The 27,994-nt window shown below is 38.4% G+C and overlaps 2 protein-coding genes across 3 annotated transcripts; both read left to right on the forward strand.

Annotated features, from left to right (window-relative positions):
- The first annotated feature begins 5 nt into the window (after nucleotides 1-5).
- Nucleotides 6-27,994, forward strand: LOC121387979. Of its 2 annotated transcripts, none has more exons than XM_041519165.1 (4): nucleotides 6-1,208; nucleotides 18,138-18,328; nucleotides 19,076-19,211; nucleotides 26,206-27,994. In XM_041519165.1, exons 2-4 carry the CDS (start codon nucleotides 18,167-18,169, stop codon nucleotides 27,414-27,416), a joined length of 1,509 nt encoding a protein of 502 aa, XP_041375099.1. In that variant the 5' UTR covers nucleotides 6-1,208; nucleotides 18,138-18,166; the 3' UTR covers nucleotides 27,417-27,994. The 2 variants fall into 2 exon arrangements, with proteins under 2 accessions (XP_041375099.1, XP_041375098.1); XM_041519164.1 differs by lacking the exon at nucleotides 6-1,208 and adding an exon at nucleotides 12,534-12,987.
- LOC121387980 lies at nucleotides 2,190-10,455 on the forward strand. Its single transcript, XM_041519166.1, has 4 exons — nucleotides 2,190-2,549; nucleotides 4,745-4,935; nucleotides 5,977-6,112; nucleotides 9,300-10,455. Exons 1-4 carry the CDS (start codon nucleotides 2,528-2,530, stop codon nucleotides 10,340-10,342), a joined length of 1,392 nt encoding a protein of 463 aa, XP_041375100.1. The 5' UTR covers nucleotides 2,190-2,527; the 3' UTR covers nucleotides 10,343-10,455.

Consider the following 27,994-nt stretch of genomic DNA (forward strand, 5'->3'; position numbering starts at 1 on the left):
AATGACCGATTTGAATGTGCCATCCATATACCACATTTATGAGCGGGGATGTTATGGTCCTTAGTATGCGGGTAACGAGATCGCAGGACTCCGTAAGCACTTTCCAGGATGCATGTGAACCCTGCATAGGATTAAAATTAATACTTAATTTTAGTTTAGAAAAGTTCAAATCATCGTTGAACGTCTCACAGGGAGCCGCCATATTTGATCGAACTACATTATGTTACGAACTTCGCCCTAACCGCGTCACCAAATACATGAAAATTTGCTGTATTCCTACAACTTGTGTCCGAGCCTACATCTAGCGTAGCGGAATGTGACGAGGTGTTCCGATTGGGGCAACCGTGACCTTGGTGTACGGAGATAGGATTACGAAGAAGGGAAGGTGGAGGAAGAGGAGACGTGCGCCAGCGGCGCAGGGGGGGGGGGGGGGGGGCAAACCCGGCGGCTAAACCACCGGCAGCGGCTCCTTCTGTTAGACCGCCCAACGCCGCTCACCCGAGCAAGAAGACGAAGATGGAAGTGGCTTCGGCCTCAACTGTTGCGGCTTCTTCAACGACGGAACAGGAGGTGTTGAACGCGTTTGACACAGCCATCTGTGACTCGCCGTACAACCGACCACCTGCACCGGCCCCTACTTCAGCGTTTCCGGCTGTGTCGCCGATTATACAGGCGACACCCGTTGAGACGCAGGCCCGGAAGACGGCAGTTGTCAAGAGAAAGGCGACCACTCCTCCCGAGTGACACTCCGGTCAAGCCATCTCGCCCGTCACAACCGCCGAAACCCAACTTAGAACCAGTGGAGCAGTGGTCACTGCAGGCCGGACGACTCCAACAGCGTTACCACCAACTGGTCAAGAACAACCTTGAGGACGTACGACAGCTCATCAGCACCCCCAAACATCAGGCATACCAACCGTTGCCAGCCAGCCGTGATGAAGGGGACTTCGCGGTCCATCGAGTCAGGCTGCAGGAGGGACAAAACGCAGTTTGCGTTACCATCCGCCGGACCGGAAGATACCACCAAGGGCTGCTACTCCCGGAGATGGACAACCCGACACTACATCGCGTCCTGAAAACCATCATGGGGAAAGATTACCGTTCCATCACCAAGAGTTTAGCAGCCTCCGCCTACCGGCAGTACCTCCCGCAGCTAGACACCAGCGACTTCATCGGAACACCATAGGCGCCAATCTTTGCTAGGACAGGTAACAACCTCCTTTTTTGAGCTAGTTGGACTTTAAATATTTTGCGACCGAGTTCAAAATTCTTATGTTTATTTTTTTATAAATAGTCCGACGCATTTTACTTTGGCGCCCGATCAATTGCTCAAAATCACCTTAAAACCTTTTCAGCCGAGCAGTCTTAACCACTTTTTGGCTTAACTTTAGAGTCCAGACATGTTTTGGATGCAGTTATTCTCTGTAGACTTAGGTTTTTGACAGGTTTTACCAAGGAATTGAACTTCAGCCAATGACAGCATGGCTACCACTTGGTGTCTACTCGCTGGACTTCAGTACATGGCTTTCTTCCAAATTCTGCCCACTTCAAACTCAATCCCCCCCCCCCCCCCCCCTCCTGCTTCGGAATTAGTCACTGGCGAAGTCAGAGGCTAAGTCCGAGGTGGGCGTGCCTGAACCTTTGTGGATATGGGCACGTTAAACGAGTTCCCATTCCCATTGTATTGTAATCTGTTTTGAAGACTGAGCCTAGCACTAAGCTTTAAAAATAGTTACAAAAGTAGGGAATCCCTAACTTTATAATTACACATCACGTGGGGCTATTTAACCAGACGTTTGTCATTAAAGGTTGCTGCACATTAAATTAAATGATAATTCAAAATAGACTGCAGACCGTTTTACATAGAGGATAATAAACGAGTTACCAGTTATAAAATTTATGTCCCGAGTGAAATAGTTTTCAGTTGTCACTAGTTTTAGCGAGTGACAAATGAAAATTATTTCACGAGGGACATAAATTTGATAATAACTGGTACCGAGTTTGTTATTCTATTTATTACCTCAGCTATTTTTTCTCTAAAAGCCTTTATTTTTGACGCACATGCACGAAGGCAAACCTGTATAGAAACGATGTAAAACACTTTACGCACTATCCTGTAATTTAATCACGTTCATAGATACTTTTCAAAAACAAAAGTTCTTTTTATTCTGCTACAGAATCTATAATGAACTGCATTAAAATGACATTTTGTTATAAATTTAACACCAAAAAGAGAGAGCCATAAACCCAAATTCTTTAAAGTACATGACGTCATTTTGTGTGTTTACCAAATCGTGATGACGTCATATTTAGTACCGACAACGTCATCGGTTTGTAAGCGTCAAATTGTCCAATAGTATTGTTCGTTAGACCAATGCAGAATATTTCTCACTGAGAAAATATGGAAAATATTTTCCCTGCTATGAGTGACCGCTGGGGTAATACTTTAAATTTTCGCTCGCTGTGAACAAAGGAAGGAAATTATATAACGATGCTCTCGCTGTGAACACGTGGAAGGTTTGTCGCAATGGATACACGGCATATAATGGGTGAGTAAAATTGTGAATATTTATTTATCAGTATATATTATATCATGTACTTTGCTCTCATACCGATTATTGTTGTATAGTGTTGAAATGAAGTTAGGGGATAGCGTAACAGTAGATACTATATGAGAAGTGTATGCATGCAATCATTTTAATTTCATTTTAATTTTAAAAGTTATTTTCTGATAGGCTTCGGATGGATATTATGCGATGAATATTGTCTATGTACTTTTAATATACATAGAACGTATGTATACCAAGGCTTCTTGTGACAACCAGTATTTACACTGAGTGGCAACGCAGTACACATTTTATGATTTAAAGGCATATTGTCACATACCACTGACCTATTAAATAGCCTAACAAAGTATTACCTGAAAATATATAAATTTGATTTGTCCCTAAATGTACTTTATTCAACCATCTACGTAGCCACCATACTCCACTTATTAATGGTATTTCGTAAAAATAATTGAACTATGGCAATGGTCTATAATTCAAAAACTAATATTGCCAAGTATTGACATACCTTTCACTCCATCGTGGTTCAGTTAAGGTGATGCGATAGCTAGATTTGGTTTCCAAATATTAATGTAATTTTCATTCAGTATCCATTTTTAGAGAAATAAGATTTTTAAATCTCTGACAGTATGCCTTTAAGTTAATAATCATGAAAATCTGTGTGGATTTGATTAATTTGTAGGTGTTTTTTATTATTATTATTATTTTTTTGTTTTTGTTCTGTTTTTTTCCCCCACAAATACACGTGAAAATAGCAAAATATGAGTCCTTTAAGTTTAAATGCAGGGAATAGAATATAACTAAAATAAATAACACATGTAACTGTTAATTGGAATGTAGATCTGATATCAAAGCAAAGCAGAAAATGGAATGTCCTCTACCGTTGGTCTATTTAGATAGTATAGGCCTACCTAGGGCACGGGGCACGTTAGGTCAATACTTTTCTTAACGTGCACGGCGAGTTGCTTCTCTCTACGTAGCAAATTTAAAATGGCGGGGATATTTTTTAAGGTTGTCGTTGTAGATTTATTTTGTTAATAATGATGCAAGTACTTCAATCGGGATTTTGTGAGTACGGTAAGTTAAACAATTTTGGTTTGTGTGTTCATTTGTTGCACTATTTCGGTTGAGAAACGGTTGAAACATGGTGCCACAAGTTTTGAATACAGGCTATAGATAGATATATATAGATAGATAGATAGATAGATAGATAGATAGATAGATATCTATCTATCTATATATAGGGTGCGTAACAAGATCCGGACGTAGTAAGAACCCCACTTACTACGTCCCTCCAGACTAATCTTATACCATATAAACAGACGAGCGTTAGAGGGCACTCGAGCTATGTCCTATCGCCTACATGCATAAAGGTGAAATATGGCCCACCCACTAGCGTTGCTCTCCCCACATATTCCAGATAGTGTTAATGTCGTACGAACCACGCTGGATATTTCAATGTACATCTGTGTCTAAAACACGGTAATTGTACGTAGACAAGTGTCTACCTTTCAAGCTCTTTTTTCATCAAACTTTCATGTCAACATTACGATCAAATTGTCACGGTTTTTTATTTTGTACACCATTCAATACTCTTCCCTGGGAGTGTGAGATCTTTTTAACCAGGACCCGTGCTTATAAAGCTTTTAGAGTCCAGACTCAATCTCTAATGACGTCACACACATACATGTTGTATGGCGTTGCCATGGCGTTGCCATGGCGTTCACGTCTCGGACTCTATTAGTCTCGAGTCTAAACTCCATTTTTTTTATAAGCAACAGGCCAGATGTCTGTGAATTAACTTTTGAAAATGTGGAAAAAAGTATTCACACATATTAAATAACTGTAACGTAGTTTGCAACGAAATTGACTTAAAATAAACATAAATAACCCTAAATTGAAAGCGTTATGCGTTAAAGTACTGGACATGCATAGGAGTATCATATATGCGTTAAAAAAGCACTCCTGAACACTCCCGAACATGCCTGAACACTCCCAAACATGCCAGAACACTCCCGAACATGCCCAAACATGTCTGAACAACCTCGAACATGCCAGAACACTCCCAAACATGCCTGAACACTCCCGAACATGCCTGGACACTCCCGAACATGATGCCTTTAACACACGTTTATCTGCATGTATACTTGTTTATTTTTCTATTTCATATTTTTCAGCACGCACTAGACGTCGAGAAGTGTTAAACATAGAACGTTTAAGAAAACGCTACGTGTCCATCTTGAAAGAAATCGAGCCAAAAGAAATAACGCCATACATGTTTGAAATGGGTGGAATAACATTTAAAGAGATGAAAGAAATAAACGAAAAGGAAGAACGTAATGAGAGAGCTCGGGTTCTTCTTAATATGGTACGTACATAGAGAATAGTACACGAGTGTCCGCTAAATACCATTTATCTGACAGCGAGTTGTTTTAAAGTGTATCTAACGAGCGAAAGGGAGTTTGATACATTTTCAAACAACGAGTTGTGAGATAAATGGTATCTAACGGACAAGAATGTATTATTCCATTTCTTACATATCCTCAAAAACCAGGTTGTAAGCAAATTTTAACATCTCTTTCGACTAAAACATATTTACAATCCTTTGCACTTGTAGCTGACCTACGCGGCACAGACATATGATTGTCAGGTTAACTATATGTCACAGTGTAATCGATTTCCATCGTGTTGTTTTTCACTGGATATATGGTATTGGTGACCTGATCATCACCCAGGAGCAGCCAGGCTTATGTCTTGAAATTGATAACACACGTACGTCTGTAAACAAGGTATGTGTTATCATAAATAACGCATGGTGTTCTCACCAACAGGTGTGTGAGAAGAGTATTAATCAAACTATTCATCTTAAACATAGATTACGAGAATACGACTGTTTCGTTAATATCAGCCTAGCACATTGTTTATCAGGTTGTTGTTGTTTTTGTTTGTTTTCCCTTTGTTTTCGTTTAGTGATTTGTTTGTTGCATGTTTGGGGTTTGTTTACGTCTAAGAATAACCAATACCCTGTGCAGCCTTTACTAACAGTGGGTGGGAGATTGAGTGGAATGTAGTGCAGTGGTGAAGCGCTCCCATGGGGTGTCAGTGGTCACGGGATCGACTGCATTCGATAGACTTTTTGAAATTTGTATTATTATTATTGATAGTACAGTTGTATGAAAGAACAAGCTTTCAGAAAAACTCAAACATATGATGGCGTACCAAGTTATGGTATTGTGTTTTACGAACGTTTTAACTTGCCCTTGTATGAACTCAAATTTGTTCAGATAAAAATGATACCTGTAATAGTAAAACACACACACACACACACACACACACACACACACACACACACTTTATTGATTGAAATTGACTATTAAATACATTCTTCTATTGTTTTAAATGTCAACAGATTTTCGAGCGAGGTGTCGAGCATGTGCCATTTGACCGTGTGTTCGTGTATGGCGCCTTTCTGTCGTCCCTCAAGTCATGTGGGTATAACACACTGGTAGATACAATACAGCATACGTACATAGACGAAGATTTTGGTAAGCATTTTGACTTATGTTACTGAAATTGGCGTTTCTTTTAAAATATCACACTCCAGCACATTGTTTGATCAAAACCTACTAGCTGTATTAAATCTCAACGAAACAAACAACAACAAAAAATCGTATACATTTCCATATCAAAATCGTATCTCAGCACAAGGCGGAATTGAAAGTTTGTAATATTAGAAAAAATCTCCATTGCCTGAAGCCTTCCATGGTCCACTATCAGGTGCTGGTCGTTAAATTCTTTGCAAGACTTGGTGTAGGAATAATGGTAGACGCTGTTCATACCACAATGCTAACAAGTACTCGAGGGCCATTTTATATAACGCCATTCCTTAGATCGGCTACACATTCCACATCATTTCATTCATATTGATACTACAACCCATGACACTATCACCAAGTTCCATCCTTTTGAAATATTTTATTGTCATATTCTTATTTATTTAGTAAAACGCGGAATGTATATTTAGAAAAAAAAAAAAAAAAAAAAACCCCCACCAAAACCTTCGAAAAACACACCAAACAAACACACACAAAAACAAACCACAAAAAAAAATCCACACAAAACGAAGAAAAACACACCCCTTTCCAAACAAAACCCCTCCTATATGTAAATTATTATGAAGGTAACACAATATAAAGATATATATGTCCTAAATGTACACAAAAGATCGGCTACTGTTATTCTAAAGGAGTAATCTAAAGTACACGTCATATCAGATCGAACTGCTTGTATGTATGTTACCGAATGGTTGTATACAGGAAAACACGAACAACTCGGCAGGGGTTTAGGATTTATTCTGGATCATCAGTCGGGTGAGATATGAAGATCCCTGGTTCAAAGCATAAGAATAGACAAATACATGCACAAACAAAGACCCTGAAATAACAAAAAGGAATACTTAAAATCACACACACACACACGTATATATATATATATATATATATATATATATATATATATATATATATATATAAATCTTAGTTATAATAAGTCTTAACATTAATTACACACTTAACATTCAGAAATAACCTATATACTAGCCTGTGTTATCACACTGACCTTTTAAGCATAAATAGAGAATATCTTATCTAACCACATATCCATACATTAAATGCAATATATCATTGAATTTAAGAAATCATAATATAACTTACAACTCACTGATTACAAATCACTGATTATGCATATAGCACAATCTTTAATATATTGAATGTTCTATTCTTGATCAATACTATAAAAATCACATAACATATTTCATAAGTACAAAGCTAAGTAAACCATAGCCTGTCTACAAATAGTTTACCTACCGACTGTGGGTCGGGTCTTTACAGAAGCAGAATGCTGGTTGTCACCTACATGATTGTGGCACCTAATAACAAAATAAAGTCCATTAAGTACACATAAATCCATACGTGTACACATACTAATTAAACAAATATCTCATAATAATAATACAAAAGATCAGATTAAATAAAAACGGATTGAAAAAAATATATTTTATAAAAATTGCCTGTATAAAGACTTTGATGATCAGTGGGAACCTTGGCAGCAGTTCCTCAAACAAATTGTATAAATTCATGTATAAACTTATTAATAGCAAAATATACGAATAAGCTAATAAACATACTTTTATGCAAAATATCGCCAGTTCGGAAAACGTATCTCGACTTTCTATAATTTCTTTTTTTAAAGATCGCATTGATCTTATTTATCTTTTTAGTTTTTTTTTTTTCTTTTTCTTCTTCTTCTTCTTCTTCTTCTCTCACTCTTTGTTTCTATTTCTAGTACTCTTCTTCCTAGTCTCCAGAATATTTCCTCTTCAGTTATGTAAGGCTTTTGCATTGCTAATATCCTGTTTTACAATATCATGTTAAGCCTATCTGTTTCATCTTAATATTGAATACTATGTATGTGTGCATACGGCTCGCGCAGTTTGTGTTCCCTTTCGTCTATCTTCGGCTTCATCCCTGTTACTCCACACGTCCGTGTCTGTCTGTCTGTCTGTCTGTCTGCCCCCCCCCCCCCCCTCTCTCTCTCTCTCTCTCTCTCTCTCTCACACACACACACACACGCACATGCACATGCATATGTATACACATATTGTTTAATAAGTGCTTAATATACGAGTGTATAGCTTTAATTATGTATGGTTTATGTATATACAATAATACCATGTACAGTAATGATTCAAGGCCCCAACCCTGACCTTGCTTATGTTTCTAGGGACAATATTTTTTTTTTTTTTTAAATCTCATAATAACGTAGTTATTATGTTACTTTATTAAATACTGTAAATTAAATATTAGAATCATTTATGATAAAAAAAAAGATATAGACTTTAACCTATTCTACTAGCTATTCTATAAATATAACGTAACCATTTAATAAAAAGCTAATCAAGCTAAGTCACAATGTTATTATTATATTTAACATAACTACAATACTATTACTATATTATTAATCACTAAATCTCGTAATCTCATTTCTTGATTAAAATAAGTAATTAAAATAGGTAGCTAAGGTGTAAATCATGTACAATATGTATTTACCTTTACAATTCTCTGTGAATGTTAGTTGTGCAGTTGCTGTGAATAAAAGCTTGTCTTCTCATAAAAGTAGTCTGTTCTCCTTGAATGTCATAAAGCTTCTGACCAGGAGATCACAGAAACAATAACACTGGGTTTGCAAGAACTGAGTTGTCAGTGAGCACAACCCAAGCCCAGAAAACCAGAGAAAGCAAGAAAACCAAGAAAGCCTGCGCAAGTATAACCTGACAGAATAAAACTATGTGAACAGTGTTTTAAAATAGTATGTGTGTAGTTTAAAACACCCGGTTACATGTATTTGATCGACTATAATAAATGATAATAAATAAAAGATAGCAAGCACGTACCTAGTGAGTAGGAAGGAGGTGGAACAAAACAGGCAGTTGCGCCTCCAGATAAATACGAAAACCTGAGCTATTGTTAGGTTCAGGGTGCCATTTTGTGTCTGCTTGGAGAAGATCCTCGATATTTTATATTTTTAATTTTTATTTTGTGTTTGTAATTTTATGGCACTGCCATCCACACAGTTTAGGCTAGATACAGCCCTGCTTTTAAAACTTTAGATTCGAGATTAATGAGTATCAAAACATTCTGTGTAATTACTTACATGCTTTTTCTTTTGTTACAGATCTTGGTTTAGGTGAACATAAGATTATCACCGGAAGGGTTTTACAGAACAAAGAACTAGAAAGTAAACGTGAAGTGATGTATAGATTTCTTGAATTTGGACACAGACGCTGTGGTGTAATTGAAGTTACAGCTTTCGATTTGGAAGCTATGGAATTAGCAGAATCTTTGATAGTGGGGAAGACCTACACAATAACAGATGTCTTTGTAAAGGAAATCCCGGAAGACTATAAGTCCATAGACAGCATTGGTGTGGATTTTGAAGTAGTATTAACAAAATCTTCGTATATAATATCAAATGAAAACCTATCTGAAGATAATTATGACCATGTAATAGACTATGCCACTATTCCGGAAATTAAACAAATGACAGATCGCTCGATTGTGAATATCATAGCTAGGGTCAAAGCTCTAGAATCACCATTTTGTACGCCAGAACAAGACCTCATTTGTCAGGAAATCTACCTGTCTGACAGCAATAGCGAACAACTGAAAATGACCGTCTTTAAAAATAATATTAATAAATTTAAAGTCGGTCAGAAAATAAAAATCTACAAAGCGAAAATGGAAAAATTCCATGGTGAGGTGTCTTTGAACACGTCATCAAAAACGGACATTAGCGTTTTAAATTCACCTGTGTCAGAAGACGTTCGCATCCCTGTTCTTGAGACCGATAGCGATGACGTCGTGCGATATCAAGCTGTCATTTGCAGCGTTCAAAACGACTGCCGCAGACGTCCTTTCTGCAAAACACACGGATATTGTGATTGTTTGGACGAACTTCCAAATGGCAAATATATTTGTACAGAATGTAAGGAACTATGTCCAAATGGCTTCTCAATTGTTTTGAAACTCCGAGAGTCATCATCAGGTGAGACATTTGAAGCTGTGGGCTTCAATAAACTGGGCAAGAAACTGTTTAATACGAACTATGAGGCTTTTACCATGTGCGAACCATGGAAACAACAGCTGTTATTAGAATCCGTGGTTGGAGATGAATATATCTTCTCTTACAAAAATAAAATAAAAAAGGGAGGTTATTGACATTGCTCAAATAGAGCGTCCTTCAGAAGATCAACCAAGGGTGTATGATTCGAGCAAAGTAAAGAAAGAGCTCGTTTCAAAAACAGCGAAAATTAAAGCGGCAGTATCCGGAATATTTTTATTATTTAAGCATATAGAACAGAAAATCCAATTACGTTTGGTGCATATATGACGCCGCACTCGGCTTTGGTTTCACTACGCTGGCTTATCCAGGTCAAAAACTAAGCCAGTATTTTGAAAGTGGGACACTTTTGACGGGCTCCTACCGATCTCGGTTTTCATTGGCTTATCAGACCGGCGTCGTGGCAGGCCATCGGTCTACAGGCTGGTAGGTACTGGGTTCGGATCCCAGTCGAGGCATGGAATTTTTAATCCAGATACCGACTCCAAACCCTGAGTGAGTGCCCCGCAAGGCTCAATGGTTAGGTGTAAACCACTTGCACCGACCAGTGATCCATAACTGGTTCAACAAAGGCCATGGTTTGTGCTATCCTGCCTGTGGGAAGCGCAAATAAAAGATCCCTTCCTGCCTGTCGTAAAAGAGTAGCCTATGTGGCGACAGCGGGTTTCCTGTAAAAAAATCTGTGTGGTCCTTAACCATATGTCTGACGCTATATAACCGTAAATAAAATGTGTTGAGTGCGTCGTTAAATAAAACACTTCTTTCTTTCATTGGCTTATGACAAGTGTGGAATTCCCAAACAAGAGATCACGTGAGATTTCGCAATTTCTGAACAAATTTAACTGTCTTGATTGAGACTCGAGAGGTCGTCTTATATCTCCAAAACATATTTATATCCATAGAGGTATGGTACAACGCCTTTCCAGGGGTCGGTGGGTGGGTGATTTGCCTTGACATTTTGACAGTGGCCAGCTGTTGGCATACGCGTTATATGTAAGGGGGTGTTACTAATTACGTAACGCTTTAGGGGTAGAGGAAAAATGTTAGACATCCAACAGCAGATGGAAGGAAGGATAGGATATTGTTTTATTTAACGACGCACTCAACACATTGTATTTACGGTTGTATGGCGTCGGATGATTATTAAATCAATATGCTCCAACTTTGATGTCGTTAAATACCCCCCCCCCCCCACCCCCCAACTGTACCCTTTCCAAACGAAAGAATATTTATTTGAATTTGTCAATTTTAGCACGTCAAATTAAGAAGTGAAAACTTTCATTGTCTACTTAAGTATATTTTATTTAAAATTATGATTAATGTGTTGTTAGTATACAAACTAAACTTTGAAAGTTCTACTAACACTTTATAAAATATTAATTCTGAAATAGGAAGGTACGATTGCAATCTAATTAAAATTAGCTCCACTATTACATATGGATCTAACAGCAGCCCGTTGGAGCTCATGTCCAGTTGATCTTTCATTCGACCAATCAAAACCTTACTTGCAAAATCATGCCAGTGATTTGAAAATAATTTGAAAACATTCGGGATTATGCCGAGGGTATACGAAATGATTCGGGTGAATTACGAAGTATGCCGGTAACTAATTTCAATATAAAATTCTATGTAAAATTCGTTTCAAGACGAAAAAACCCCCAACCGTGATGGTATCGCCATACAATCGGTTTATACTGGTATACAATCCAAAGTTTATTACTGCACTTTTAACCCTGTTTTTTCAGTGTTGAAATAGACCAACAAGTTCGCCTATTACATAAATAGTCACGCCCGATATTTTTAGAATTTGTATGATCCCGAATAACGCTATAAAAGGCGAAGTGTGATTGGTCGATATTTAAATTGTTATTTATAGATTAATGTCCCCTGGACATGGAAGTCCACGCATTGCTGTTAGATCTACTGGTGAGACCAGTAGAGCTAATTTTAATCAGATTGAGCTCTCCCGTTCTTGATATCTATATGTAGGTGTCAATGTCAATATGCTGAGGGCTAGAAGTGGCTCGAGCTAACGTCAAACAAAACTCAATTTATTTTAAAAAAACCCCTAAACATTTTTGTTTGAGGATGGGACGGACAACAGCTTTCTTACTGTCAGAGTACACGGGCTGACGAGAGGCCTAAACCACAACCAGTTTGTATGAATAAAACGACAGCATGGCATGGCATGTCATGTCATAGGGTTTTACGTGCACATTCAGAACAAGCTGTTGTAGCGCACGCCTCCGTCCATGACAGGAAAGGTGGGGGGAGGGGAGAGGAGGGACCGCCTGCACTGGCAGGTGCAAGGGAGAGGAGGGACCGCCTGCACTGGCAGGTGCAAGGGAGCACCAGCAGACCGATCAAATCGGTAGCAGGCGGGTGGGAACGACAGCGCGCAATCGATTCCTAAAATAGGTACGCATTAAGAAATTCCCAGTTATATAAATAGACTTGTGCACGTGACATACTATGTATTGTAATCTGTTTTGAATACTGAGCCTAGCACTAATCTCTAAAAATAGTTACAAAAATAGGGAATCCCTAACATTATAATTACACATCACGTGGGGCAAATTAACCAGACGTTTGCCATTAAAGATTGTTGCACATTAAAAATAGACTGCAGACCGTTTTACGTTCAATTATCGCTCGCTGTGAACAAAGGAAGAACATTATTTAACAACGCTCTCACTGTGAACACGTCGAAGGTTTGTCGCAATGGATGCACGGCATATAATGGGTGAGTAAAATTGTGAATATTTATTTATCAGTATATATTATATCATGTACTTTGCTCTCATACCGATTATTGTTGTATAGTGTTGAAATGAAGTTGGGGGATAGCGTAACAGTAGATACTATCTGAAAAGTGTATGCATGCAATCGTTTTAATGTAATTTTAATTTTAAGTTCAGTTATTTTCTGATAGGCTTCGGACGGATATTATGCGATGAATATTGTCTATGTACGTTTAATATACATAGAACGTATGTATACCAAGGCTTCTTGGGACAACCAGTATTTACACCGAGTGGAAACACATACACATTTTATGATTTAAAGGCATATTGTCACAGACCACTGACCTATTAAATAGCTAACAAAGTATTACCTGAAAATATATAAATTTGATTTGTCCCTAAATGTACTTTATTCAACCATCTACGTAGCCACCATACTCCACTTATTAATGATATTTCTTAAAAATAATTGAATTATGGCAATGGTCTATAATTCAAAACTAATATTGCTAGCAGTGTTGACATGGCTTTTACTCCATCGTGGTTCAGTTAAGGCGATGCGATAGCTAGATTTGGTTTCCAAATATTAATGTAATTTTCATTCAGTATCCATTTTTAGAGAAATAAGGTTCTTAAATCTCTGACAGTATGCCTTTAAGTTAATAATCATGAAAATCTGTGTGGATTTGATTAATTTGTTGTTCTTGTTGGGTTTTGGGGGGGGGGGGGGTTTGTTGGGTTTTTGGTTTTTTTTCACAAATACACGTGAAAATAGCAAAATACGAGTCCTTTAAGTTTTAATGCAGGGAATAGAATATAACTAAAATAAATAACACATTAACTGTTAATTGGAATGTAGATCCGATATCAAGGCAAAGCAGAAAATGGAATGTCCTCTACCGCTGGTCTATTTAGATAGTATACCTAGTGCACGGGGCACGTTAGGTCAATACTTTTCTTAACGTGCACGGCGAGTTGCTTCCCTCTACGTAGCAAATTTAAAATGGCGGGGATATTTTTTAAGGTTGTCGTTGAAGATTTATTTTGTTAATAATGATGCAAGTACTTCAATCGGGATTTTATGAGTACGGTAGGTTATAAATTTTTGGTTTGTGTGTTCATTTGTTGCACTATTTCGGTTGAGACACGGTTGAAACGTGGTGCCACAAGTTTTGAATACAGGCTATATATAGGGTATGTAACAAGATCCGGACGTAGTAAGAACCCCACTTACTACGTCCCTCCGGACTAATCTTATACCATATAAACAGACGAGCGTTAGAGGGCACTCGAGCTATGTCCTATTATCTACGTACATAAAGGTGAAATATGGCCCACCCACTAGAGTTGCTCTCCCCACACATTCCAGACAGTGTTAATGTCGTACGAACCACGCTGGATATTTCAATGTACATCTGTGTCTAAGACACGGTAATTGTACGTAGACAAAGTGTCTACCTTTCAAGCTCTTTTTTCATCAAACTTTAGTACATGTCAATATTATGATCAAATTATCAGGGTTTTTTTTTGTTTTTTGTTGTACACCATTCAATACTCTTCCGATGAGCAGACCTTGCTTTTTAAGGTGCGCGGGTGCGATCGCGCTTGTACAGCGCACGTAATTTCAATCTGGCGAGTGTGAAAAATAACGCACGTTACACTTAACAAACAGCGCACGTAAAATAATTTTGTATATTGATTGCCACTATTTACCGTGTGTAGCTGATAGAAAGATCCGTTTAATAATACCAGGGGAAAAAAAGGTACAAGAACGGTAGCGTCCATGCACAATTTTAATATATGACTGGTACTTATCTTTGCTATACAAATCGGAAAACGTACCAATCCGATCAAAACTTCTTTGCCTATTTAATTTATTATTAATTAGAAACAGTCAACTTTTGTAAGGTAATAGATCACAACGTCTGATAAGGATAACTCATTTATACTGTTCATATAGTTATGACAAAAAGAGAAGGGGTTGAATTAAATAGTGGCTTATGTTGCCTACACAAATGAACCAGTTACGGAAATCAGGGAAGTCGGTAAAATTGTCTAGATTAGTTCATAACTGTTAGCCCCCCCCCCCCCCCCCGAACATGCCAGAACACCCCCCGAACATGCCAGAACACCCCAGAACATGCCAGAACACTCCCGAACATGATGTCTTTAGCACACGTTTTAGTACATGTCAATATTATGATCAAATTTGTGTTGTTTTTTGTTTTTGTTTTGATTTTTTGTACACCATTGAATACTCTTCCGATGAGCAGACCTTGCTTTTTAAGGTGCGCGGGTGCGATCGCGCTCGTACAGCGCACGTAATTTCAATCTGGCGAGTGTGAAAAATAACGCACGTTACACTTAACAAACAGCGCACGTAAAATAATGTTGTATATTGATTGCCACTATTTACCTTATGTAGCTGATAGAAAGATCCGCTTAATAATACCAGAAAAAAAAAAGGTACAAGAACGGTAGCGTCGATGCAAAATTTTAATATATGACTGGTACTTATCTTTGCTATACAAATCGGAAACCGTACCAATCCGATCAAAACTTCTTTGCCTATTTAATTTATTATTAATTAGAAACAGTCAACTTTTGTAAGATAATAGATCACAACGTCTAATAAGGATAACTCATTTATACTGTTCATATAGTTATGACAAAAAGAGAAGGGGTTGAATTAAATAGTGGCTTATGTTGCCTACACAAATGAACCAGATACGGAAATCAGGGAAGTCGGTAAAATTGTCTCGATTAGTTCATAACTGTTAGCCTACAACGATTACGTGAGGTCCCGAAAATGGCAATCGTGTAATTTTATACTTTCTGTTTCAAAAAAAGAAAAAAAGAAATGAAATTTAGACGGAATAATAAAAAGGAAGGAAAAGAAATGATAATAGAGATGTAGAAATAAGCCTAGGTATTTGTTTTACGTCTATTATTTTTCTTGTTTTATTAAAAAAAAAAAACAAATCGAATATAACTTCATTTAAATATTTGTATTTCAGCCAGAGGTTAATGAATGTGCATATGTTATATATGTACACACTATAGTAACAGTAATCAATAATCATTGCCGACTATTTAATTTTTGTTTTGTTTGTTAGAAAGTCACAGACCATGTGACTGGAACATGATTTGATGCGAAGTACTGTTGACCAATCAGAACTATCGGGGTCACATTATTTTTACTCTTTGAATTCTGCACGCACACGCTGGTCTACTTGACAACTTATTACACATTGATGATGGTGTCTAAAATTATGTGGGTTTTTTATTATCTTTATTATGGCATCCAACGTTTGAAATAAAATCCTTTGTAATGACAGATTTTGTCGGAGTTTGTATATTTGTTTCATCAACAACACTGGGGCCGTTCTAGATCAATGATCTAACGCTGTCAGAGCCGTTCGTAACCTGTAGCGGTAGGTCAAATGACGTGTTTGATTAAAAATGATCAAATGGATTGTTGGATTAAAAATGCCACGTGAATGTCAATGTCCCAACCAACACTATCAATTGAAGTAATTGTAGGCCTACGTTTCACGAAATATTTTTTAAAAAAAAAAGAAAAAAAAGAAAGTTTTAATAATATGAGTCGGTAGTGCATACCTGAGATGCTTGGGTCGTAGTTCATAAACCACCCTTGAAACTAGTGGGTTTTTCCCATCCCAACTATCCTAATCATGTTCGTTGTAGATAATAATGAAATTCAAGACAAGTTGATTCCTATATATGTTTAGCTACACATTCATCAAACCATCTAACACTGAAAAGGTATAAAGGTATATAAGGCATATATAATTGTGTGCATCAAATTATCTGAATAGTACATATTGTAATTAAAAAATAAAATTTTCTGCATAAGTATATACATGTCATAGTTATATTTCTACAGTACTACTCCTGAAACGTTTAAATAAATTATAACTCCATTCCTGAAAGGGAAAATAAGTCAACTACACTAATGTACCAAACAACATAAAATTAGAAGAAAACATTATTCGTTTATTGGTTCATTTTTGCAACAGATGTCTCTGCATTTACATGTACCAATTACTTCATAAATTAATAATGCTTGGTTTTCACTCGCCTTAGCATTTTGATGAGTGCGATTTTTCACTCGCCTAATCGTTTTGAGATATGCGATTTTTCACTCGCCTTTGTTTTTCAAAAGCCAAGGACTGAAGTCTTCCCTGGGAGTGTGAGATCTTGTAAACCAGGACCCGTGCTTATTTGTATGGCGTTGTCATGACGTTCACGTCTCGGACTCTATTAGAGTCTCGAGTCTAGACTCTAAAATGTTTATAAGCACCAGGCCAGGTGTCTGTGAATTAACTTTTGAAAATGTGGAAAAAAAGTGTTCACACATATTAAATAACTATAACGTAGTTTGCAACGAAATTGACTTAAAATAAACATAACGAACCCTAAATTGAAAGTGTTATGCGTTAAATTACTGGACATGCATAGGAGTATCATATATACGTTAGGAATCTTTTTACAAAAAGCACACATGAACACTCACGAACATGCCTGAACACTCCCGAACATGCCAGAACACCCCCCGAACATGCCAGAACACCCCCCGAATATGCCTGAACACTCCCGGACATGCCTGAACATATCTGAACATGCCTGGACTCTCCCGAACATGCCAGCACACTCCCGAACATGCACGAACACTCCCGAACATGCATGAACACCCCCGAACATGCCAGAACACTCCCGAACATGCCAGAACACTCCCGAACATGCATGAACACTCCCGAAAACATGTCTGAACACCCCCGAACATGCCAGAACACTCCCGAACATGACAGAACACCCCCGAACATGCCTGAACACTCCCGAACATGCCTGAACACTCCCGAACATGCCCAAACATGTCTGAACACTCCTGAACATGTCTGAACACTCCCGAACATGCCAGAACATCCCTCGAACATGCCCAAACATGTCTGAACACTCCCGAACATGCCAGAACACTCCCGAACATGCCAGACCCCCCCCCCCCCCCCGAACATGCCAGAACACCCCCCGAACATGCCAGAACATGCCAGAACACTCCCGAACATGATGTCTTTAGCACACGTTTATCTTCATGTATCCTTGTTTATTTTACTATTACATTTTTCAGCACGCACTAGACGTCAGGAAGTGTTAAAGATGCAACGTTTAAGAAAACGCTACGTGTCCATCTTGAAAACAATCGAGCCAAGACTAATAACGCCATACATGTTTGAAAGAGAAGCAATAACATTTATAGAGATGAAAGCAGTAAACAGAAAGAAAGGACGTCGTAAGAGAGCTCGAATTCTTCTTGAACTGGTATGGACAAATATTCATCATACTGTTCATCTTAAACATACGTTATGAGAATACGAATGTTTCATTAATATCATCCCAGCACATTGTTTATCAGGTTATTTTTGTTGTTTGTTTTAGCTTTGGTTTCTCTTTGTTTTCGTTTAGTGTTTTGTTTGTTTGTAGAATGTTTGGGGTTTGTTTATGTCTAAGAATAATCAATACCCCGTTCTGCCTTCACTAACAGTGGGTGGGAGATTGAGTGGAATGTAGTGCAGTGGTGAAGCGCCCCCATTGGGTGTCAATGGTCACGGGATCGACTGCATTGGATGGTCTTTATGAATTTTTATTATTATTATTATTGATAGAACAGTCGTATGAAAGAACACTTTCAGAAAAACTCAAACATATGATGCCGTACCAAGCTATGGTATTGTGTTTTATGAACGTTTTGACTTGCCCTAGTATGAACTCAGATTTGTACAGATAAAAATGATACCAGGCCCCGTGCTTATAAACCTTAAAGTCTAGACTTTGATAAAGTCCAGACTTTAACGTCATGGCAACGCCATTCAAATAGCATTACGTTAAAGTCTGGACTTTATTAAAGTCTAGACTTTAAGTTTTATAAGCATGGGCCCAGTAATAGTCAAAAACAACAACACAACACAACACAACACAACACAACACACCTACATACACACATACACACACTTTATTGATTGAAATTGACAATTAAATACATTCTTCTATTGTTTTAATTGTCAACAGATGTTCGAGCGCGGTATCGAGCATGTGCCATTTGACCGTGTGTTCGTGTATAGCGCCTTTGTGTCGTCCCTCGAGTCATGTGGGAATAAAACACTGGTAGATACAATACAGAATACGGAGATAGACGAAGCTTTTGGTAAGCATTTTGACTTATGTTACTGAAATTGGCGTTTCTTTTAAAATATCACACTCCAGCACATTGTTTGATCAAAAACTATTACCTGTATTAAATATGAACAAAACAAAATCCGTATACATTTCCATATCTCAGCACAAGGCAGAATTGAAAGTATGTAATATTAGAAAAAAATCGCCATTGCTTGAAGCCTTCTATGGTCCACTATCAGGTGGTCGTCGTTAAATTCTTTGCAAGACTTAATGGTAGACGCTGTTCATACCACAATGCTAACAAGTACGCGAGGGACATTTTATATAACGCCATTCCTTAGATTGGCGACACGTTCCACATCATTCCATTCATATTGATACTACAATCCATGACACTATCACCAAGTTCCATCCTTTTGAAATATTTTATTGCCATATTCTTATTTATTTAGTAAAACGCGGAACGTATATTTAGAAAAAAAAAAAAAAAAAACCCACCAAAACCTTCGAAAAACACACCAAACAAACACACACAAAAACAAACCACAAAAACAAATCCACACAAAACGAAGAAAAACACACCCCTTTCCAAACAAAACCCCTCCTATATGTAAATTATTATGAAGGTAACACAATATAAAGATATATATGTCCTAAATGTACACAAAAGATCGGTTACTGTTATTCTAAAGGAGTAATCTAAAGTACACGTCATATCAGATCGAACTGCTTGTATGTATGTTACCGAATGGTTGTATACAGGAAAACACGAACAACTCGGCAGGGGTTTAGGATTTATTCTGGATCATCAATCGGGTGGGATATGAAGATCCCTCGTTCAAAGCATAAGAATAGACAAATACATGCACAAACGAAGACCCTGAAATAACAAAAAGGAATACTTAAAATTACACACACACACATATATATGTATGTATCAGATCGAACTGCTCTGCTTGTATGTATCAGATCGAACTGCTTGTGTGTATTAGATCGAACTGCATGTATGTATCAGATCGAACTGCTTGTGTGTATCAGATCGAACTGCTTGTGTGTATCAGATCGAACTGCTTGTGTGTATCAGATGGAACTGCTTGTGTGTATCAGATGGAACTGCTTGTATGTATCAGATCGAACTGCTTGTGTGTATCAGATCGAACTGCTTGTATGTATCAGATCGAACTGCTTGTATGTATCAGATCGAACTGCTTGTATGTATCAGATGGAACTGCATGTATGTATCAGATCGAACTGCTTGTATGTATCAGATCGAACTGCTTGTGTGTATCAGATCGAACTGCTTGTGTGTATCAGATCGAACTGCTTGTATGTATCAGATGGAACTGCATGTATGTATCAGATCGAACCGCATGTATGTATCAGATCGAACTGCTTGTGTGTATCAGATCGAACTGCTTGTATGTATCAGATCGAACTGCTTGTATGTATCAGATGGAACTGCATGTATGTATCAGACGGAACTGCTTGTATGTATCAGATCGAACTGCTTGTGTGTATCAGATCGAACTGCTTGTATGTATCAGATCGAACTGCTTGTATGTATCAGATCGAACTGCTTGTATGTATCAGATGGAACTGCATGTATGTATCAGACGGAACTGCTTGTATGTATCAGATCGAACTGCTTGTGTGTATCAGATCGAACTGCTTGTATGTATCAGATCGAACTGCTTGTATGTATCAGATCGAACTGCTTGTATGTATCAGATGGAACTGCATGTATGTATCAGATCGAACTGCTTGTGTGTATCAGATCGAACTGCTTGTGTGTATCAGATCGAACTGCTTGTGTGTATCAGATCGAACTGCTTGTATGTATCAGATGGAACTGCATGTATGTATCAGATCGAACCGCATGTATGTATCAGATCGAACTGCTTGTGTGTATCAGATCGAACTGCTTGTATGTATCAGATCGAACTGCTTGTATGTATCAGATGGAACTGCATGTATGTATCAGACGGAACTGCTTGTATGTATCAGATCGAACTGCTTGTGTGTATCAGATCGAACTGCTTGTGTGTATCAGATCGAACTGCTTGTGTGTATCAGATCGAACTGCATGTATGTATCAGATCGAACTGCTTGTGTGTATCAGATCGAACTGCATGTGTGTATCAGATCGAACTGCATGTGTGTGTCAGATCGAACTGCTTGTGTGTATCAGATCGAACTGCATGTGTGTGTCAGATCGAACTGCTTGTGTGTATCAGATCGAACTGCATGTATGTATCAGATCGAACTGCATGTGTGTGTCAGATCGAACTGCTTGTGTGTATCAGATCGAACTGCATGTGTGTATCAGATCGAACTGCTTGTATGTATCAGATCGAACTGCTTGTATCAGATCGAACTGCATGTATGTATCAGATCGAACTGCTTGTGTGTATCAGATGGAACTGCTTGTATCAGATGGAACTGCTTGTGTGTATCAGATGGAACTGCTTGTATCAGATCGAACTGCTTGTGTGTATTAGATCGAACTGCTTGTATCAGATGGAACTGCTTGTATCAGATCGAACTGCATGTATCAGATCGAACTGCTTGTATGTATTAGATCGAACTGCTTGTATGTATCAGATCGAACTGCTTGTATGTATCAGATCGAACTGCTTGTATCAGATGGAACTGCTTGTATGTATTAGATCGAACTGCTTGTGTGTATCAGATCGAACTGCTTGTGTGTATCAGATCGAACTGCATGTATGTATCAGATGGAACTGCTTGTGTGTATCAGATCGAACTGCATGTGTGTATCAGATCGAACTGCATGTATGTATTAGATCGAACTGCTTGTATCAGATGGAACTGCTTGTGTGTATCAGATCGAACTGCTTGTATGTATCAGATGGAACTGCTTGTATCAGATCGAACTGCTTGTATGTATCAGATGGAACTGCTTGTATCAGATCGAACTGCTTGTATGTATCAGATGGAACTGCTTGTATCAGATCGAACTGCTTGTGTGTATCAGATGGAACTGCTTGTATGTATCAGATCGAACTGCATGTGTGTATCAGATGGAACTGCTTGTATCAGATGGAACTGCTTGTATCAGATGGAACTGCTTGTATCAGATCGAACTGCTTGTATGTATCAGATCGAACTGCATGTATGTATCAGATCGAACTGCATGTATGTATCAGATCGAACTGCATGTATGTATCAGATCGAACTGCATGTATGTATCAGATCGAACTGCATGTGTGTATCAGATCGAACTGCATGTATGTATCAGATCGAACTGCTTGTATGTATCAGATCGAACTGCATGTATGTATCAGATCGAACTGCTTGTATGTATCAGATCGAACTGCATGTATGTATCAGATCGAACTGCATGTATGTATCAGATGGAACTGCTTGTATCAGATGGAACTGCTTGTATCAGATGGAACTGCTTGTATCAGATCGAACTGCTTGTATGTATCAGATCGAACTGCATGTATGTATCAGATCGAACTGCTTGTATCAGATGGAACTGCTTGTATCAGATCGAACTGCATGTGTGTATCAGATGGAACTGCTTGTATCAGATCGAACTGCATGTGTGTATCAGATGGAACTGCTTGTATCAGATCGAACTGCTTGTATGTATCAGATGGAACTGCTTGTATGTATCAGATGGAACTGCTTGTGTGTATCAGATCGAACTGCTTGTATGTATCAGATGGAACTGCTTGTATGTATCAGATGGAACTGCTTGTATGTATCAGATGGAACTGCTTGTGTGTATCAGATCGAACTGCTTGTATGTATCAGATGGAACTGCTTGTATGTATCAGATGGAACTGCTTGTATGTATCAGATGGAACTGCATGTGTGTATCAGATCGAACTGCTTGTGTGTATCAGATCGAACTGCTTGTGTGTATCAGATGGAACTGCTTGTATGTATCAGATCGAACTGCTTGTATGTATCAGATCGAACTGCATGTATGTATCAGATCGAACTGCTTGTATCAGATCGAACTGCATGTATGTATCAGATGGAACTGCTTGTATCAGATGGAACTGCTTGTATCAGATCGAACTGCTTGTATCAGATCGAACTGCTTGTATGTATCAGATCGAACTGCATGTATGTATCAGATGGAACTGCTTGTATCAGATGGAACTGCTTGTATCAGATCGAACTGCATGTATGTATCAGATCGAACTGCATGTGTGTATCAGATGGAACTGCTTGTATCAGATGGAACTGCTTGTATCAGATGGAACTGCTTGTATCAGATCGAACTGCTTGTATCAGATCGAACTGCTTGTATGTATCAGATCGAACTGCATGTATGTATCAGATGGAACTGCTTGTATCAGATGGAACTGCTTGTATCAGATGGAACTGCTTGTATCAGATCGAACTGCTTGTATGTATCAGATGGAACTGCATGTGTGTATCAGATGGAACTGCATGTATCAGATGGAACTGCTTGTATGTATCAGATGGAACTGCTTGTATCAGATGGAACTGCTTGTATCAGATGGAACTGCATGTGTGTATCAGATGGAACTGCATGTGTGTATCAGATGGAACTGCTTGTATGTATCAGATCGAACTGCTTGTATGTATCAGATCGAACTGCATGTATGTATCAGATCGAACTGCTTGTATCAGATCGAACTGCATGTATGTATCAGATGGAACTGCTTGTATCAGATGGAACTGCTTGTATCAGATCGAACTGCTTGTATCAGATCGAACTGCTTGTATGTATCAGATCGAACTGCATGTATGTATCAGATGGAACTGCTTGTATCAGATGGAACTGCTTGTATCAGATCGAACTGCATGTATGTATCAGATCGAACTGCATGTGTGTATCAGATGGAACTGCTTGTATCAGATGGAACTGCTTGTATCAGATGGAACTGCTTGTATCAGATCGAACTGCTTGTATCAGATCGAACTGCTTGTATGTATCAGATCGAACTGCATGTATGTATCAGATGGAACTGCTTGTATCAGATGGAACTGCTTGTATCAGATGGAACTGCTTGTATCAGATCGAACTGCTTGTATGTATCAGATGGAACTGCATGTGTGTATCAGATGGAACTGCATGTATCAGATGGAACTGCTTGTATGTATCAGATGGAACTGCTTGTATCAGATGGAACTGCTTGTATCAGATGGAACTGCTTGTATGTATCAGATGGAACTGCATGTGTGTATCAGATGGAACTGCATGTATCAGATGGAACTGCTTGTATGTATCAGATGGAACTGCATGTGTGTATCAGATGGAACTGCATGTATGTATCAGATCGAACTGCATGTATGTATCAGATGGAACTGCTTGTATCAGATCGAACTGCATGTGTGTATCAGATGGAACTGCTTGTATCAGATCGAACTGCATGTGTGTATCAGATGGAACTGCATGTATCAGATGGAACTGCTTGTATGTATCAGATGGAACTGCATGTGTGTATCAGATGGAACTGCATGTATGTATCAGATCGAACTGCATGTATGTATCAGATGGAACTGCTTGTATCAGATCGAACTGCATGTGTGTATCAGATGGAACTGCATGTATCAGATCGAACTGCATGTATGTATCAGATCGAACTGCATGTATGTATCAGATCGAACTGCATGTATGTATCAGATCGAACTGCTTGTGTGTATCAGATCGAACTGCTTGTATGTATCAGATCGAACTTCTTGTATGTATCAGATCGAACTGCATGTATGTATCAGATCGAACTGCTTGTATGTATCAGATCGAACTGCTTGTGTGTATCAGATGGAACTGCATGTATGTATCAGATCGAACTGCTTGTATGTATCAGATCGAACTGCTTGTGTGTATCAGATCGAACTGCATGTATGTATCAGATCAAACTGCTTGTGTGTATCAGATCGAACTGCATGTGTGTATCAGATCGAACTGCTTGTGTGTATCAGATGGAACTGCTTGTGTGTATCAGATGGAACTGCATGTATGTATGAGATCGAACTGCTTGTGTGTATCAGATCGAACTGCTTGTGTGTATCAGATCGAACTGCATGTATGTATCAGATCGAACTGCTTGTGTGTATCAGATCGAACTGCTTGTGTGTATCAGATGGAACTGCTTGTGTGTATCAGATCGAACTGCTTGTGTGTATCAGATCGAACTGCTTGTATGTATCAGATGGAACTGCTTGTGTGTATCAGATCGAACTGCTTGTATCAGATCGAACTGCTTGTATGTATCAGATCGAACTGCATGTGTGTATCAGATCGAACTGCATGTATGTATCAGATCGAACTGCTTGTGTGTATCAGATCGAACTGCTTGTATCAGATCGAACTGCATGTATGTATCAGATCGAACTGCATGTGTGTATCAGATCGAACTGCTTGTGTGTATCAGATCGAACTGCATGTGTGTATCGGATCGAACTGATTGTATGTATCAGATCGAACTGCATGTGTGTATCAGATCGAACTGCTTGTGTGTATCAGATCGAACTGCATGTATGTATCAGATCGAACTGCATGTGTGTATCAGATCGAACTGCTTGTATCTATCAGATCGAACTGCGTGTGTGTATCAGATCGAACTGCTTGTATGTATCAGATCGAACTGCTTGTGTGTATCAGATCGAACTGCATGTATGTATCAGATCGAACTGCTTGTGTGTATGAGATCGAACTGCATGTTTGTATTTGATCGACTATAATAAATAATAAATAAAAGTTAGCAAGGACGTACCTAGTGAGTAGGAAGGAGGTGGAACAAAACAGGCAGCTGCGCCTCCAGATAAATACGAAAAACTGAGAGCTATTGTTAGGTTCAGGGTCATTTTGTGTCTTGTTTGGAGAAGATCCTCAATTACAATGTCTCGATATTTTCTATTTTTAATTTTTATTTTGTATTTGTATTTTTATGGCACTGCCATCCACACAGTTTAGACTAGATACGGCCCTGCTTTTAAAACTTTTAGAGTCGAGATTAATGAGTACCAAAACATTCTGTGTAATTACTTACATGTTTTGTTTTTTGTTACAGATCTTGGTTTAGGTGACAATAAGATTATCTCCGGAACGGTTTTACGGAACGATGAGCTAGAAAGTAAAGGTGGGATGCTGTATAGATTTCTTGAATTTAGACACAGACGATGGGGCGTAATTGAAGCTACAGCTTTCTATAGAGCTATGCAATTAGCAGAATCTTTGATAGTGGGGAATACCTACACAATAAGCGATGTGCGTGTAAAGGAAATCCCCGAAGGTTATAAGTCCACAGACGGCACTGGTGTGGATTTTGAAGTAGTTTTAACAAACTCTTCGTATGTATTAAATGAAATCCCTTGTGAAGATGATTATGACAGTGGAATAGAATATTACACTATTCCGGTCATTAAGCAAATGACAGATGACTCGAATGTGAATCTCATAGCTAGGGTCAAAGCTCTAGAATTACCATTTTTAACACCAAAACAACACCTCAGGTGTCAGGAAATCACCCTGTCTGACAGCAGTAGCGAACAACTGAAAATGGCCGTCTTTAAAAAAAATATTAATAAATTTGAAGTCGGTCAGATAATAAAAATAATCAAAGCAAAAGTGGAAAAATTCACCGGTGAGGTGTCTTTGAAAACGTCATCAAAAACGGACATTAGCGTTTCAGATTCACCCGTAACAGAAGACGTTCGCAAGCCTGTTCTTGAAACCGACAGTGACGACGTCGTGCGATGTCAAGCTGTCATTTGCCGCGTTCAAAACGACTGCCGCAGACGTCCTTTCTGCAAAACACACGGATATGGTGATTGTTTGGAAGAACTTCCAAATGGCAAACACATTTGTACAGAATGTAAGGAACTATCCCAAAGCCATCCAAATGGCTTCTCAATTGTTTTGAAACTCCGAGAGTCATCATCAGGTGAGACATTTGAAGCTTTGGGCTTCAATAAACTGGGCAAGAAACTGTTTAATACGAACTATGAGGCTTTTACCATGTACGAACCATGGAAACAACAGCTGTTATTAGAATCCGTGGTTGGAGATGAATATATCTTCTCTTACAAAACGAAAATGAAAAAAAGGGAGGTTATCGACATTGCTCAAATAGAGCGTCCTTCAGAAGACCAACCAAGGGTGTATGATTCGAGCAAAGTAAAGAAAGAGCTCGTTTCAAAAAAGCGAAAATTAAAGAATGCTCATTCAGATAAGGCTTGCCATTCAAGTGCTAAGCAAAACCGCCCGGGAAGTAGTGTATAACTTTATACGTTGAAATCTTTTGTGTTGTAGTTGCCAAGTTCAGCCTAAAACACCAATGACCTACCTAATGGCTTGATGCTATTAAGTGATATGACTTTGTTCCCTAATACCTATAGTGGGGCTATACTTGTAAGAGACAATACTGTGTTGCTATTTTTTTTTCTCCTGTAGTGGTTTCGTTCAACAATACGAGTAGGCCTAGTTGGACTATACTTGTAAGGGCCATAATACTGTGTTATATTTTTCTCGTGCAGTTCTTTTGTGCACCAATACGAGTAGTTGAGCTACTCTTGTCAGGGAAATAATGCTGAAAGGTTGGGCTGTACAGTAAGGATTTGGTAATGTGTTACGTTACCAGTGGCGTATTTTATAAATAATATTTACATTACAGACGCAGACCCTAGTTTCAGCCCGTAAAGATGGACACTAACTGTACTTAATGTACAAACCTGCAACATATTTGGATACGGTTATAATAGAGATGCCACTGTAAATATTGATAGAAAATGTGCGTGATCGTCTGGGTTTTGGGTTTGTTTGGGGTTTTTGTTCGGGTTTTTTTTAATCTTTTTTCTTTT

This window comes from Gigantopelta aegis, chromosome 14 (genome assembly GCF_016097555.1).
Source record: "Gigantopelta aegis isolate Gae_Host chromosome 14, Gae_host_genome, whole genome shotgun sequence".
Taxonomy (NCBI): Eukaryota; Metazoa; Mollusca; class Gastropoda; order Neomphalida; family Peltospiridae; genus Gigantopelta; species Gigantopelta aegis.